The 13033-nt window shown below is 35.4% G+C and overlaps 1 protein-coding gene across 2 annotated transcripts in view; it reads right to left on the bottom strand.

Moving 5' to 3' along the window:
* VPS35L (VPS35 endosomal protein sorting factor like) overlaps positions 1 to 13033 on the bottom strand; it is a 112180-nt gene that overhangs the window by 51326 nt on the left and 47821 nt on the right. For both annotated transcript variants that reach the window (XM_078152870.1, XM_020965262.2), the window contains exons 11-15: positions 10991 to 11087; positions 10048 to 10095; positions 7254 to 7347; positions 3719 to 3796; positions 2199 to 2321 (exon numbers count right to left, since the gene is read on the bottom strand). In XM_078152870.1, the coding sequence (XP_078008996.1) occupies positions 2199 to 2321; positions 3719 to 3796; positions 7254 to 7347; positions 10048 to 10095; positions 10991 to 11087 (440 nt within the window). The remainder of the gene's footprint in view (positions 1 to 2198; positions 2322 to 3718; positions 3797 to 7253; positions 7348 to 10047; positions 10096 to 10990; positions 11088 to 13033) is intronic.

The following is a 13033-nucleotide window of genomic DNA, read 5'->3' as shown; positions in this document are numbered from 1 at the left end:
AGGCAATGGGGTTAAGTGACTTGCCCAGGGTCACACAGCCAGTACATGTTATGTGTCTGAGGCTGGATTTGAACTCAGGTCCTCCTGAATCCAGGGCTGGTGCTCTATCCATTACACCACCTAGTTCTCCCAATCACATTTTTCTTCAAGTGGAGGCTTATCTACGTTATTTAAATATACTCAGCTTCAATTTGAGCTACTTCTCCTTTTTGACAATAAATTATATTCAACAAATATTTGTTAAGTGCCTGCTATATACACAGTACCGTGCTACGTACTGAAGACAAAGAGACAAAAAATAATCCCTGTCTTTGAGCCAGCAAGGTGGCATAATGGATAAAGATCTGGTCTTGGAATCAGCAAGACATGAGTTCAAATCCTCCTTCAGACTACTACTATCTGAATGAAATTGGCAAGGCACTTAGTCTCTCAACTTCATTTTCTCCATCTACAAAACTGGAATAATAACAAAAGTACTTACTTCTCAGGGTTGTACTGAGGATGTTTTAATTCTACCTGCACTATTCCTATAATTTGTGAAATATGACCAATTTTTTTTTACAAGATGCCATGTCACATTCAGAGTCAAATGACCCTAAAAATCAGAGTTCATCATGATTCAAAGGTGTAATTTTTGATCACTCTAGAATATGAATGATTTCCTAGATGACTCTTTTCAGGAAAGATTTCTAGTTCCCACTGACATCCTTTGAGAATACTCAGGCTTAAGGTAAAAATTAGAATACCTTGTGACATTGTTCTTTTCAATCCTCCAACAAGCCTTCTTTTATCCTTTACCCATCCAAAAGTAACTTCTTTCTACCTATGTACTAACCTAACACTGTGTTTTTCTTTTACTTTACATTCACGATTTACCATGTAACAGAATTATTTGTGTTTATGCGTATTTCCTTACTAGTAAATCCATAAACTATGCAAGGGCAATGACTATCTTCTCTATGTACTCCACAGTGCTTCATAAATAATAGATGCTGAAATACTCACAGAATAAATTATGCCAATTTGTTTTTCCCTAAAGCGTATGGGAAACAAACTTCCCTGGTTTTCAAAAACACCTACCACTATTCCTAGATCCTAAGTGCCCTACTGACTGAATATACAGGACTGTCATCTTTCTCCATAGTAAAATCTTCAAAAACCTAAGACTCTTATTAAAATTCAAAGAATGAAAACTGAGATGAGAAAAAATGTATACTATACACTAAAACAACCTTCCGTTCCAAATGATCAAACATAATTCAATTCAACAAATATTTATTGGACACCTAAATGTGCAAGGCTAATTATACTGTGCTAGATGCTGTGGGTAATAAGAAATCTAAGATATATTTTGCTCTCAAGGAATTCATTATTAAGTTGGCATAATAAGACAAGCACATAAAAAATTAAATAAAAATAAGAATATTTAAATAACTATTCAAGACAACAGTAGAAATGCCACAAGACCTTACACAGCTGTCACATTGGTGGTGGAGATGATAAATATTTCGCGTGTTCAAAGGGAGGAGTGAACACTGTAGCGTGAGGTGGTTGGGGAAGGTTGTGTGGCAACTCACAAAGTTCTATGACTTGACTCTTCTCAATCACCTGAGATTTCTTAGATTAGACTCTTGGCAGTTTTACTCAGCATTAAATAAGAAAGAAACTAAAGGAAGTTTAGTTCTTGACACATTTTTAACCTTTACTTTCCCCAGAATCAAGGACAACTTATCATTTCAATATAGCAACATCTTCATTTAAATTATTTAAATTTGAATATAATTAAATTAATTATAATTTTAAATATTAAAGTATTTAAATTATTTTCAATTGCCATATCATTCTTGTGACAAATATAACCCCAAATCCTGAATCTGTACAAAATATTAAAAATGCTTCAAAGAAGATGTGTCAAAAGTTATTTTTGACAACATACCTTCTTCAGAGAAAAAAATCCAGTTTAAAAATAATCATAGTAAGGGCAGCTAGGTGGCACAGTGGATAGAGCACTGGCCCTGAAGTCAGGAGGACCTGAGTTCAAATCAGACCTCAGACACATGATTGATACTCACTAGCTGTATGACCCTGGGCAAGTCACTTAACCCCAATTGCCTCACCCCCCAAAAAATAATAACAACAACAATCATAGTGTATTATCTATGAACTTTCATTTTAAAGTATTTATATAAGGAAATTACCTCAGGAGCATGATAAGCAATGCACTGCAAAATCCAATCAATAGCAGGAGAGTACAAAGTAAGATACAATGGAATCTCCACACCTTGCACCACCAACTGATTCTGAACTGTATCCCCATGAATCTAAAGGAGACACATACACACATAAAAATTATATATATATTTACTTATATATAAATATATATTAATTAAATTAATATAAATGGTAGTATAAAGATACATTTATTTATGTACATTACTATGTAGATGGGGCAACTAGATAGCTCAGTGGATAAAGGCTGGGCCTGGAGTCAGGAAGACCTGAGTTCAAATCCAGCCTCAGATACTTCCTAGCAGTGTGACCCTGAGCAAGTCACTTAACCTGTCTTTGCCTTAATTCACTGGAGAAGGAAATAGCAAACCACTGCAGTATCTTTGCCAAGAAAACCCAATGGACAGAGTCGGACATGACCGAACAACTAGACAACAAAATAAATATGTATGTGTGTGCATACACACACATACCCACACACATTACTTTTCTGAATAGAAAAGTAATACACCAAAGAGAAAAAATAATCAATGAATAATGCATACTTATATGGATATTTTTGCATATTCCTCTCTCAAGTTGTTAAAACTAGATTTTGTGTTTGTCCTTCGTTCTGGAAGAAGACATCAGGGAGATGACGACATGACTAGCAACTGACTTTAATTTGAGTGAGGGAGGGCTGCGCAAGGTCACTAGCCTCACTTTCTGCTCCAAAGTCATCTGGGTGTAGTGGCCAGATATTCATCAAGATGACGGGAGATGACCAGGATACAATGGGAGACCCTGGCCCTTTTAAGCTAAAGTTTTTTCAAGTTCTCCCTTTAAGTGAGGTGACAGTGTATTCAGTGAATAGGACTCTTTAAGAAGTGAGTCAAGGGATGGCTCCTTAAATAAAAAAAAAAAGAATATCAAACTGGGAGGGGAAGAACCTCAGGTTACTGGCCAAAAGAGAAACAGTTATTATTTACATTCACTCAGATCCAAGAGGGCCAAAAAATAACCATGCTTGGGCAGGGACTTATTGTTGTCCAATCTATGAACTTCAGAGTGAATTGGTGAGAACCTGAAAAGACCTTAGCTTAAAAGGGCCAAGGTCTCCCACTGTATCCTGGGCCATCTCCAGTTGTCCTGATAAAGCTAGAAAAAATATGCCAAAAAGCTTCCAATCTCACTTAGCTCATTTGATTTGGAAATAATATACTGCAAGGCTAGTAAACTGAAAAAAATAGAAGATGCCAAGGAAAAAAACTCATCAACTGGAGATCAGTCCTGTTAACACACACATTTTTAATAACCTATACTTGGTCAGTATAATCAATACATTTTAATTGCCAATAATAGGTGGTTTCACAATTTCTCAGCATAAACTCAATTTAAAGGCTATAATGCATTTTCATTTTGGAAGACAAAATTGGATTGATTAATAAGATAATAAGCTTGTCATATAATTGACCCATTAATTAGGTTTTTTTTTTTAAAGTTTTCTTACCTGTTTAAATGTAAGGAGGAAATCAAAAAAGTTCTTATTTAGGCTTTCTTTAAGATGTGGAGCCACTTCCATCCCAACCTACAGACAAATCAAAGTAAAATCATCTTTGAGCTTCCCAGCAGTAGATGTCCAAGGAACCAATCAATAAAGAGAAAACTCCAAAGTAGAATATATTGCTTAATTTGTCTATGATATTCTCTCCTTCTAGAGAAAGTACAACTGATGTCTCTCATTTGTAAGAAGATAACCAAGCAACCAAGAGAGACCTTCATTATGTTTTACTTTAATGTTTCACTGCTATGGTTACTTCCTCTACAGATGTAAACTATAATTGGTTGGCCTTAGCAGACCATCTTAGTGAACTGCCATGGCAATCCTTCTCTTCTCTGCCTCCTCCCAAAAAAAAAGTCTGACCACCTCCTAGAGGCCAAACTTCTGGGATTAAATCTGTGGAAAAAATAACTAAACTGGTTTTCTAACAGTCTATAGCCAGTCTCACAATCAAAGCTCTTCTTGCTTGATACAATCAGCCAGAGCTTGCATTGGAATGGTATAGGCTTTGTGAACTCGGGGTTCCCTCCATGCTAAGAAAAGACATTGTATTTTGATGGAGCTTAAGATCACTTTAAATACTAAATTAATTCCTTTTGTTACACCAAATTAGCTCCTTGCAGAATCATCACTTGAAGAAGTACATTTTTACTTTTTTAAAAAATAATGTTCAACATAAAACATATTGTGAAGCATTATTACAGTATAAATCCAATTACAAGAATCAGTTATTCAAAACAGCTGTTTCAAATATGTAGTTGCCGAGATAAGCTAGTTAATTACAGGGTTTGTAATAAATGTGTGTTAGCATATATGTGAAAAGCTGTGGGATAAAAAAGTGGGAGTGGAAAATTGAAAAACCTACATGAAATTGAGATCTTTCCACATAAAAGTAGCTGATAAAGTTGGGAATCAAAGCACTTTGAAAATTCCAGCTTTATCACTAAATGCAATTCGAAAAATAGCTTCCGTGAAGTGAGGATGTTCAATAGAAACAATAGGAAGCTTAGTGAGACAAAATCTGTAAATCACTTTGAATTCACCTGAGAAAGGTTGATCCTCAAGATCAACTAGCCCTCTGAATAATGTATATAAAAAGTGAAATGTTGAGGGGTAAGAACACTGAATAAAAGCCATCTGAAGAGAAATGTCACATAAAGTTGCATTATATTTTGACTGCCTCAATTTGGACTTAATCATACCATAAAAGAGGGAATAATTATCTGTTAGGCACCATCAGCAGCCAAGAAAAGAATTGAAAACAAGTAGCACAAGAAAAGAGGGAGACATGACTCAAGAAGAAAAGTTAATCATACTTTCCTTTTATAAACAGCTCCCCAGTACCCGTCCCCCACCCCACCCCCCACCCCCACCCCATGCTGCCCACTCAAATCTTTTGTTTGTTCCTTCCCACCGAAAGCAAATGAGTAGCTTGGACTCAGCTTTGGGCAAGGATCACTTTCCCCCAGTGCAACACTGATACAGTGTTCATCTCCCACACTAGGGCTTTCTACATCTGTCTCAGATTATTCCCCAGTTAATTAATGGGCTATCACACTCTTAAAGCCTTTATATCTACACAATGTGGGGAATTTATTTATGTCCTAGATTTATTAGGACATCAAAGGCAGGATCTATCTTTATCACCATTTAGTCTCTCACTCCTGAGAGGCAACATTTTAAAGTTACAGCCACTACTGAATACTAAAAGATACTTTGTAACATTATCACCTCCTAGCTTTCCTCATTTCTTTAAGATAATATAAATCTAGAAGAACAAGGTTTTTTCCCCCATCTAACTGATTTTTCACAAGCAAGAAACAGCATTAAGGTACAAGAAGAGTCATTTTAAATATATTAGCTTACTGTGATAAACTGCCTAGTACAATCTAAATGCTGACCAATTAAGAGACTGTTTGACTCTTGATAAATTCAAAACTCGGCAGCCTTGGGGAAAACAATGTGTATACATGACCTTCCCATGTAGGTTATGAAAACATACCACATGCTTTAAATGTGTGGAAATACATGGAGAGAAAAGAGAAAAAAATCCCAGCCTTACAGTGACTATTTCTGTCTTCTATTGTCAGTATTAAAAAAAAAATCTTTAAAGGTCTCCTTTAAAGTGGGTATCTCATTTATTCTGAGGGCAATTGTGATTATCTGATTTCTTTTGTGACCAGTTAAGAGACTACACTTACTCCAGCATTGCTATATATCCTGGAAAAAGACGAAATCAAAACCTACAGACTTAAATCTGATTTAATATTAAATTTGATTTAATAACATAAACTATAGTTTTGTTCTCAAAGCATTTTAATGTTCACCAGGATCTCATTAATCATTAAATTTGTTTTAAAAACTAATTATGCTGATATCACCATTATTGTGATATCTCTACTTGGCTTAGCAGTGACCCTGGGTTTTCAAAGGCTATACCACCAAAATACAAGTTGGGGCAAGTCCTATCAAGCTGGAATGATTTGAAACACTGTCTTGACAGACTACTGTCCAAGACCCAACCAAGCTAAATTCTAAAAGGCTCATCATCAAAAGATTAGCTTCGAGGTAATGAAAATATTGAGCCAAAGAAACCAATGAAATGGTGTCTCTATCAAAACAACGTGAGGCTACTATCTCCATCAACAGAATATTGCCCTGGGGGGGAGGGTGCAGGGACTGTTTCACTTTTGTCTTTGTACTCCATGCACCCAAAATAGAGCCTGTTACAGAGTAGATACTTAATAAGTGCTTGCTGAATTGAACTAGAGTCACAAACCTTTAGGACTATTATAATAATAGTGATGTTGATAAAACCAGCAAACATTGTTCACTGAACTACAAGAGAAACCTGGCACAGGTTAGCCAAAACATTTTATTTCTAAATGGAAACTGAAATATTTAAATACTTAAAGAACTAGAGGGTTTTCAATACTTCACAATCAACATAGCCCATAACTGAGGGGCAAACTGAAACCCTGGACTGATTCACAAGTAAAGCACAGAGTCAATGCCATGACAGATTTTGCATCTTGTCACACTGTCCTAAATAAAGGGAGTCTCCACACTTTGCGAGTAGCAATGATGTTGTTCCTAACTCCCTACTTCAACATGAACACAAAAGCACCAAATAAAAGTCATTGGGTTTTTTTAATGTCTTTCCTGTCAATGAAAAGCAATCTAATGACGAGGATTCTATTTTTGCCTTCCATCCTGGGAAGAACTGAGAAAAACTAACCCAGAAAAAAGTTGATTTTTATGATTCTATTTAATTAGTTAATCAAGTTACACTATTGTGAAATTAATTTTTCAAACAACAACCATGGCCTAAGGAGTACTTTCTGTTAAAGATTCATTTACTAGAATTAGCAGCTAACAAAGTCATTCTTTCAATGACTCATGAAGTGGCAGAGGAAAAATGTGAGCATTCAAGGAAACATCACATACATACATTTTAAATAGCACTCACTAAATCAAAGCCTACCCTGCACAGATATGCTCGGGCATATACTGAAACCAAAGGGTCGCCAATTCCTCTAATCATACATGTCAGTCGTGGGAGACATTCTGAAATTCCTCTGTTAGAAGTAAAAGGATCAAAAAAGTCAGTATTACACACAGAGATTTAAAAATTATATCATTAATTTTTTAATGTAAATTAAGAATTCTTATTTAAATTTTAGGCACCAATCTAGGTCAATATCTTAAGACTTTTAAAAGATATTGTTTTTGTTTCTTGGTACACATTCCACCTCCCCCACCCCCCACAACTACTGTAATCCTTTACCCCTTTCAAGCCTACTCACCCTTGCTCCCAGGAGATTTTGCTGAGATTTTCTTCCCTCCCTCCATACCTCAAAATGTTATATATCTTTTCTCCTTCTCTCCTCCTTAGCAGTCTCTGAGGGTAAGATGAGACTCCACCATGCCCTTGCTAAAGCTTGTATTCTTAATCCCATCCGCAACTGTTCCCTCCAAGACCTTGCTTTATCAATCATTCCTCTTCTCTGTCACTCTAGCCTATCTACTGACTTTTTTTCTCTGTGCCAAGAGGGGGGAAAAAACACCTTCCCCTTAACCCTGTTATCTTCTTCAAGCTATTGTCTTTTTCCCTCCCCTCTCCTTCACTAAAATTAATTAATGAATTAGTTAATAATGAAATTAAATTAAAAAATAATAATTTTTAAAAAATAAAAGACTGGGTCTATACTCATTTGCCTCCACTTGTTCAACTCACTCCAACTCCCAGTAATCTGGCTTTCAACTGCACCACTCAAGTAAAACTCTTCTCTCAAAGGACAAAAATGACCTCTTGATTACAAATTTCAATGCTCTTTTGATTGTATTTGACACTACTGATTATTCCCCCTCTTTCAGCTTCTATAATATAATTCTTCATTGGTTCTCTTCTTGCCTCCTCAATTATTCCTTCTTAGTTTCACTCATTCATTCATTCATGTTCCTTTTCCCATTCACTAAATTAACTCTCAATGCTTTATCCAGCCTTTGACTCCTCTCTTTTTCGAGACTATACTCCCTCCTTCAGCAATATCATGCATCCCTATTACAACACTCCGAACATAGTAGGTATTGAAGAAATGCTTATCGATTTCAATAATCACCTCTTATGCAAATGACTCACCTCTATACACCTAGCCCTCATCTCTCCAGGATTCCATGCCTGCATTTCCAACTCCCTCTTTAGATGTTTACATTAATGTTCCAACAACCAACACCTCAAACTCAACATGTCCAAGTCATTCTTGATCAACAATAATTATCTAATTCTATTCATGGCACCACTAAAATTCCCAACCACCTAAACCGAAAAGCTCCAGGCCAAGGTCAAGTCATATTTGACTCTTTTCTCTTTCCTAACCCCCAATAGCCAAGAGATTGCCAAGTCTTATTGATTCTACCTCAACATTTTCTTCTATCTATCCTTTTTCCTATGTTTACACTGGCCCCAACCTAGTCCAGACCTCCGGTACAGACTATTATGATAGCCTTCAGATGCTTCCTTATCCAATCCATCCTTCATACAGCTGCCAAAATAATCTTCCTAATGCACAGATCTGATCATGTCACTTTGTAGTTTAAAATCCTTTAACTGCTTCCCCCAGAATAAAGGAAAAAATATAAACTCATTAGCCTGGCACTTAGAGCCCTTCATAATTTGGCCCCAATCTACTTTTCCAGTCTCCTTTCATACTATTTCATTTCAGGAATTCAGTATTCCAGCCAAACTGGGCTTTTGCTTTTCCACTCTCCTGTCTTGCATTCTTATAACCTGTCCCTAAGATGGAAATATACTTCCTCCTATCTCTACGTGATGAAATACTTTATTTCATTCAAGACTTAGGCCAGATGCCTGCCTGGTCCTCCATACAATCTTGCCTAATCCTCCACCTCCCGAAATGAAAGAGCTTTCTCTCTCAAGAAAATTTTATAGCATTTTGTAAAGACCTTTCTTTTGCCATCATTATATTCTAATTTCTATCAAACATTTTGTGTCCCATTTTTAATCATTGAACTTTGATCAAGTTTGCACAAAACAGATTTTTATAAGTCTTTGATGAATTGGTATAATTCTATCAATTATCTCCAACTAGAAATATAACTGTTACTGTTCAATAAACTACTTAGGTAAAAGATTTATTTCTATGATGTCTTAATTGAGTCCTCATTTCACTTTCACAACTTTATTAGTTTCTATCTGCTTGGCACTCTACTTCCCTTCTCTTTAAGCACTATTTTTTCCCATTCTCTTCCTTCACACTGAGTTCATGTCTTTTTGCTGCCTTCACTCTCCGGCAGAATACACTACCATCAGGCTTAGCTTACAGGGTAGTGTAAACCAATGTTACTAATGATGCCTTTATTCTATGGTTCTGGTGTTTCCTACCCAGGGAAGTTATCATCCATCACAAATGTTTCTTCAGCACCAATATCACCCTAAAAAATTGTACCAGATATACCATGATCCAACTTCAACCCAGTTAGACTGAATAACAAATAAAATCAGTAAAAATTTATCAGAAACCTATGCTATGCATGCTACTGTGCTAGGCACTTTGGGGATATAAAGTAATACATAATACAGTTCCTGCACTCAATTTATAATCTATTCAGTATTTGGCAATGTTATTAAAATATTTTACTGTCATTACTAAAAGTAGAACTATAGCCTACACAACAGCCTCAACAAATTTGTTATGAAAATATAATTACTATGCTTCAAAATTTTTGCTGTTCTACACATTTGGCTCCATGCTTACGTTTTGGACAAAAACTTGTTGCAGTTCAGGATGGCTGCTTCCACATAGCTACAACAAAATGTTTAAGGAAAAAATATTTATGGGATATCCTCCTTGGTAGGGAAGAAGAGAGAACAAAACTGGTTATGAATTAAAACAATGCTGCTACTCTCGTACTCTAGCTACCTATAACTTCTAGAAATCACAGAATTTAGTTGGCAGATATTTTGTGTATTTTCATGCTTTTTTTGTTGTTCAGTCATTTTCAGTCATGGTTGACTCTTCGTGATCCCATCTGGAGTTTTCTTGGCAAAGGTACTGGAGTGATTTGCCATTTCCTCCTCCAGTTCATTTTACAGATGAGGAAACGGGCAAATAGGGTTAAGTGACTTGCCTAGGGTCACACAGTGTCTGAGTGTCTGAGTCTAAGTGTCTGAGGCCAGATTTGAACTCAGGAAGATGAGTCTTCCTGACTCCAAGCCCAGTACCCTATCCACTGTACCACCTAGCTGCCCAATTTTATGCTTACCTCACAGGATTGTTGTGACAACCAAATGAGATAATAAATGTCAAGTGTCTGACAAACTCAAAGTTCTATACAAATATTAGCAATTACTATTATTATATTTTGTTTTCTAATTTGTAAAATTATATTTTAAATAAACTTTGGAAAATCATGTTATCTCATTACATTATGAAATAAAATGGAAATTGGGGATTTTATAATTAAAACTATCAGGGCATAAGCAATACACTATGCAATTAAGATTCAGTTAATGACAGAGTCATATTCTTCATCAGAAGGCAAAGAGCTTCTAATTTAGTGTGTTCTCATATTTTCACACTAACAAACCACTGGGTAAGCAACAATGACTAAATTTTCCACAGAATGTTTATCACATGGCTTCTGTTAACAGAAGAGATCTTTCGGCCTATCTTTAAAGTAATCAGGAAAAAAGGATACAATCTGGGAATAAGTTCCCTGATTGAAGCAATCTTGAAAAACCAATTCAAGCAAGTTTCTTTGGCTGTGTCATTTACATTCTCTGGAGAAAAGTGATCTGTAACACAAAAGTGAATATCCATAAGAATTTTCCTCCCTATGTAAGGGATTCTGCTCCTGCCCACTCAATCACAGTGAAATCTTTGCCATGAAACATAGAACCGAGATACAAGAATCCTAATCTTCAGGCTTCCTCTTCTCTCTTCTTCTTCCTCCAATGACACAGATATGTTCTATACTCACAAGCAATTGATTTCTACAATACAAACTAGGAAACGTACATCCTGAGACATTGAAATATTTAAGAAATCTATAATGTATTTAACTGCTTAAAATGAAATCTCAACTTCTGAAAGCATCACATTAGCCAGAAATGCCACAGTCTTGTGGAATTAAACCTGGAGAGGGAATTCCAACACTAGTACACTAATATTTTACTCACCTGGGGCCTGAGTAACATCACCAAAAGACCATTACATAAAGATTTCTCAGCGAGAGAACAAATAAACTAATGTGTAATTGTTTACTTTAAATTATCTTCCAAAACATAATAGCACCCAGCTACATCTAAAACTGAACCAAAAAGGAGACATTTAATTAGGTTTTAGAGTAGCAAATTAATTCTTACAGGGGATCTTTCTCCCTTGTTCCTAGCACTTAATGAGAGATTAGAGTAATAAGCTTTAGATACATTCACCAATAAGAAAAACTCAGTGCTTTGACAGCAAAGAACAATAACTAATCATAGCTGCCTGAAATTAAAAGATATAATATTGAGCATCTTTCTACATTGAACTCTTTTGATAGGCTTCATTCTTACAACATTAAGTACCATACTTGCCATGTTCAAAAAGTAATGAAAACATCCTAACTAATACACAGAAAGATGTGATCACTTTCAAAAGTACTTACTTCTCTCCAGAAAGACTAGACAAAGAGGCTTGGAGGTATTTTTTGAGGTCTCTGTGAACTGTCAGTATTGAATTGTTTCCCTTCATATAATTAAAGCATGAAATTTCAAATCATGAGGCCCTGTATATCACCTATATCAACTCTCATTTAACAGAAAAGAAACTGAGGCTTCAAGATGTAGAATGCTTTGCTCAAGGTAACACATAAAGTTTGTGGCACAGCAAGGACTAACACCCAAGTTTCTAGTCCGCTATTCTAGGGTTCTTTCCATTATATCATCCTCTAACACAATTCAAATATACTGGAAATTATACTATGGATGTGTTGCACTAAGTCTAAAGATTAGATGCTAAGTGTATATCTGCAGTTATTCAATAATAAAAATTTGGCACTAAGTTTGAAAATAGCCCAGTAGACCATTTTAGAAAAAAAAAAGGTTATTTTGTGTAAGATGAGACTTTTTTTCAAGAGGGACGGATAATCACATTTCTTAAATTATATCTAGAAAAACCCTTGAGTAACAAAGAGCAGAGATTTTTCCTTTCCTGCTCTAATTAGTCTGCTTGTTTTTCCATCATGACATTGAGCTTATGTGGAAATATGAGGGGAAGAAAATGTAATTCATTATTGCCGATTTCCATCCTCAAATATTCACAACAAGAAAAACAAACATTTATTAAATCCATACCAGCATGGCACTGGCTAAGTGCCAGGAATACAAAGACAAAAAACTCAAGTATCTGCCCAGCCTCAAAGAGACTACATTCTACTATACAGAATCCTTCTACCACTATAAGTGCATATAAAATGAAAGCTACGGTGCAAAACACCAAAAGTCAAGGAAAGAAATACCTGTTTGGGATAGCATACATTTTTATGTTAAGAAATTTTTACATGTTAATTAGAAATTTGTCTGGAACATAAAAATTATTGCTTGCAAAACTGAATCACTTTAATATGCTGGGGAAATTGGAATGAAATTTGGAAGAAATTATATTTAACACAAAATCTTATACCATGTAATAATTAATAACTAGCATTTATATAGCACTTTTTAAGATTTGCAAAGTACTTTTACATATTATCTCATTT

Source organism: Phascolarctos cinereus, unplaced genomic scaffold, assembly GCF_003287225.1.
Source record: "Phascolarctos cinereus isolate Bilbo 61053 unplaced genomic scaffold, phaCin_HiC Scaffold_4;HRSCAF=312, whole genome shotgun sequence".
NCBI classification, from domain to species: Eukaryota; Metazoa; Chordata; class Mammalia; order Diprotodontia; family Phascolarctidae; genus Phascolarctos; species Phascolarctos cinereus.
Note: the sequence above shows the minus strand (reverse complement) of the source record. Positions and strands in the feature narration are given on the sequence as shown.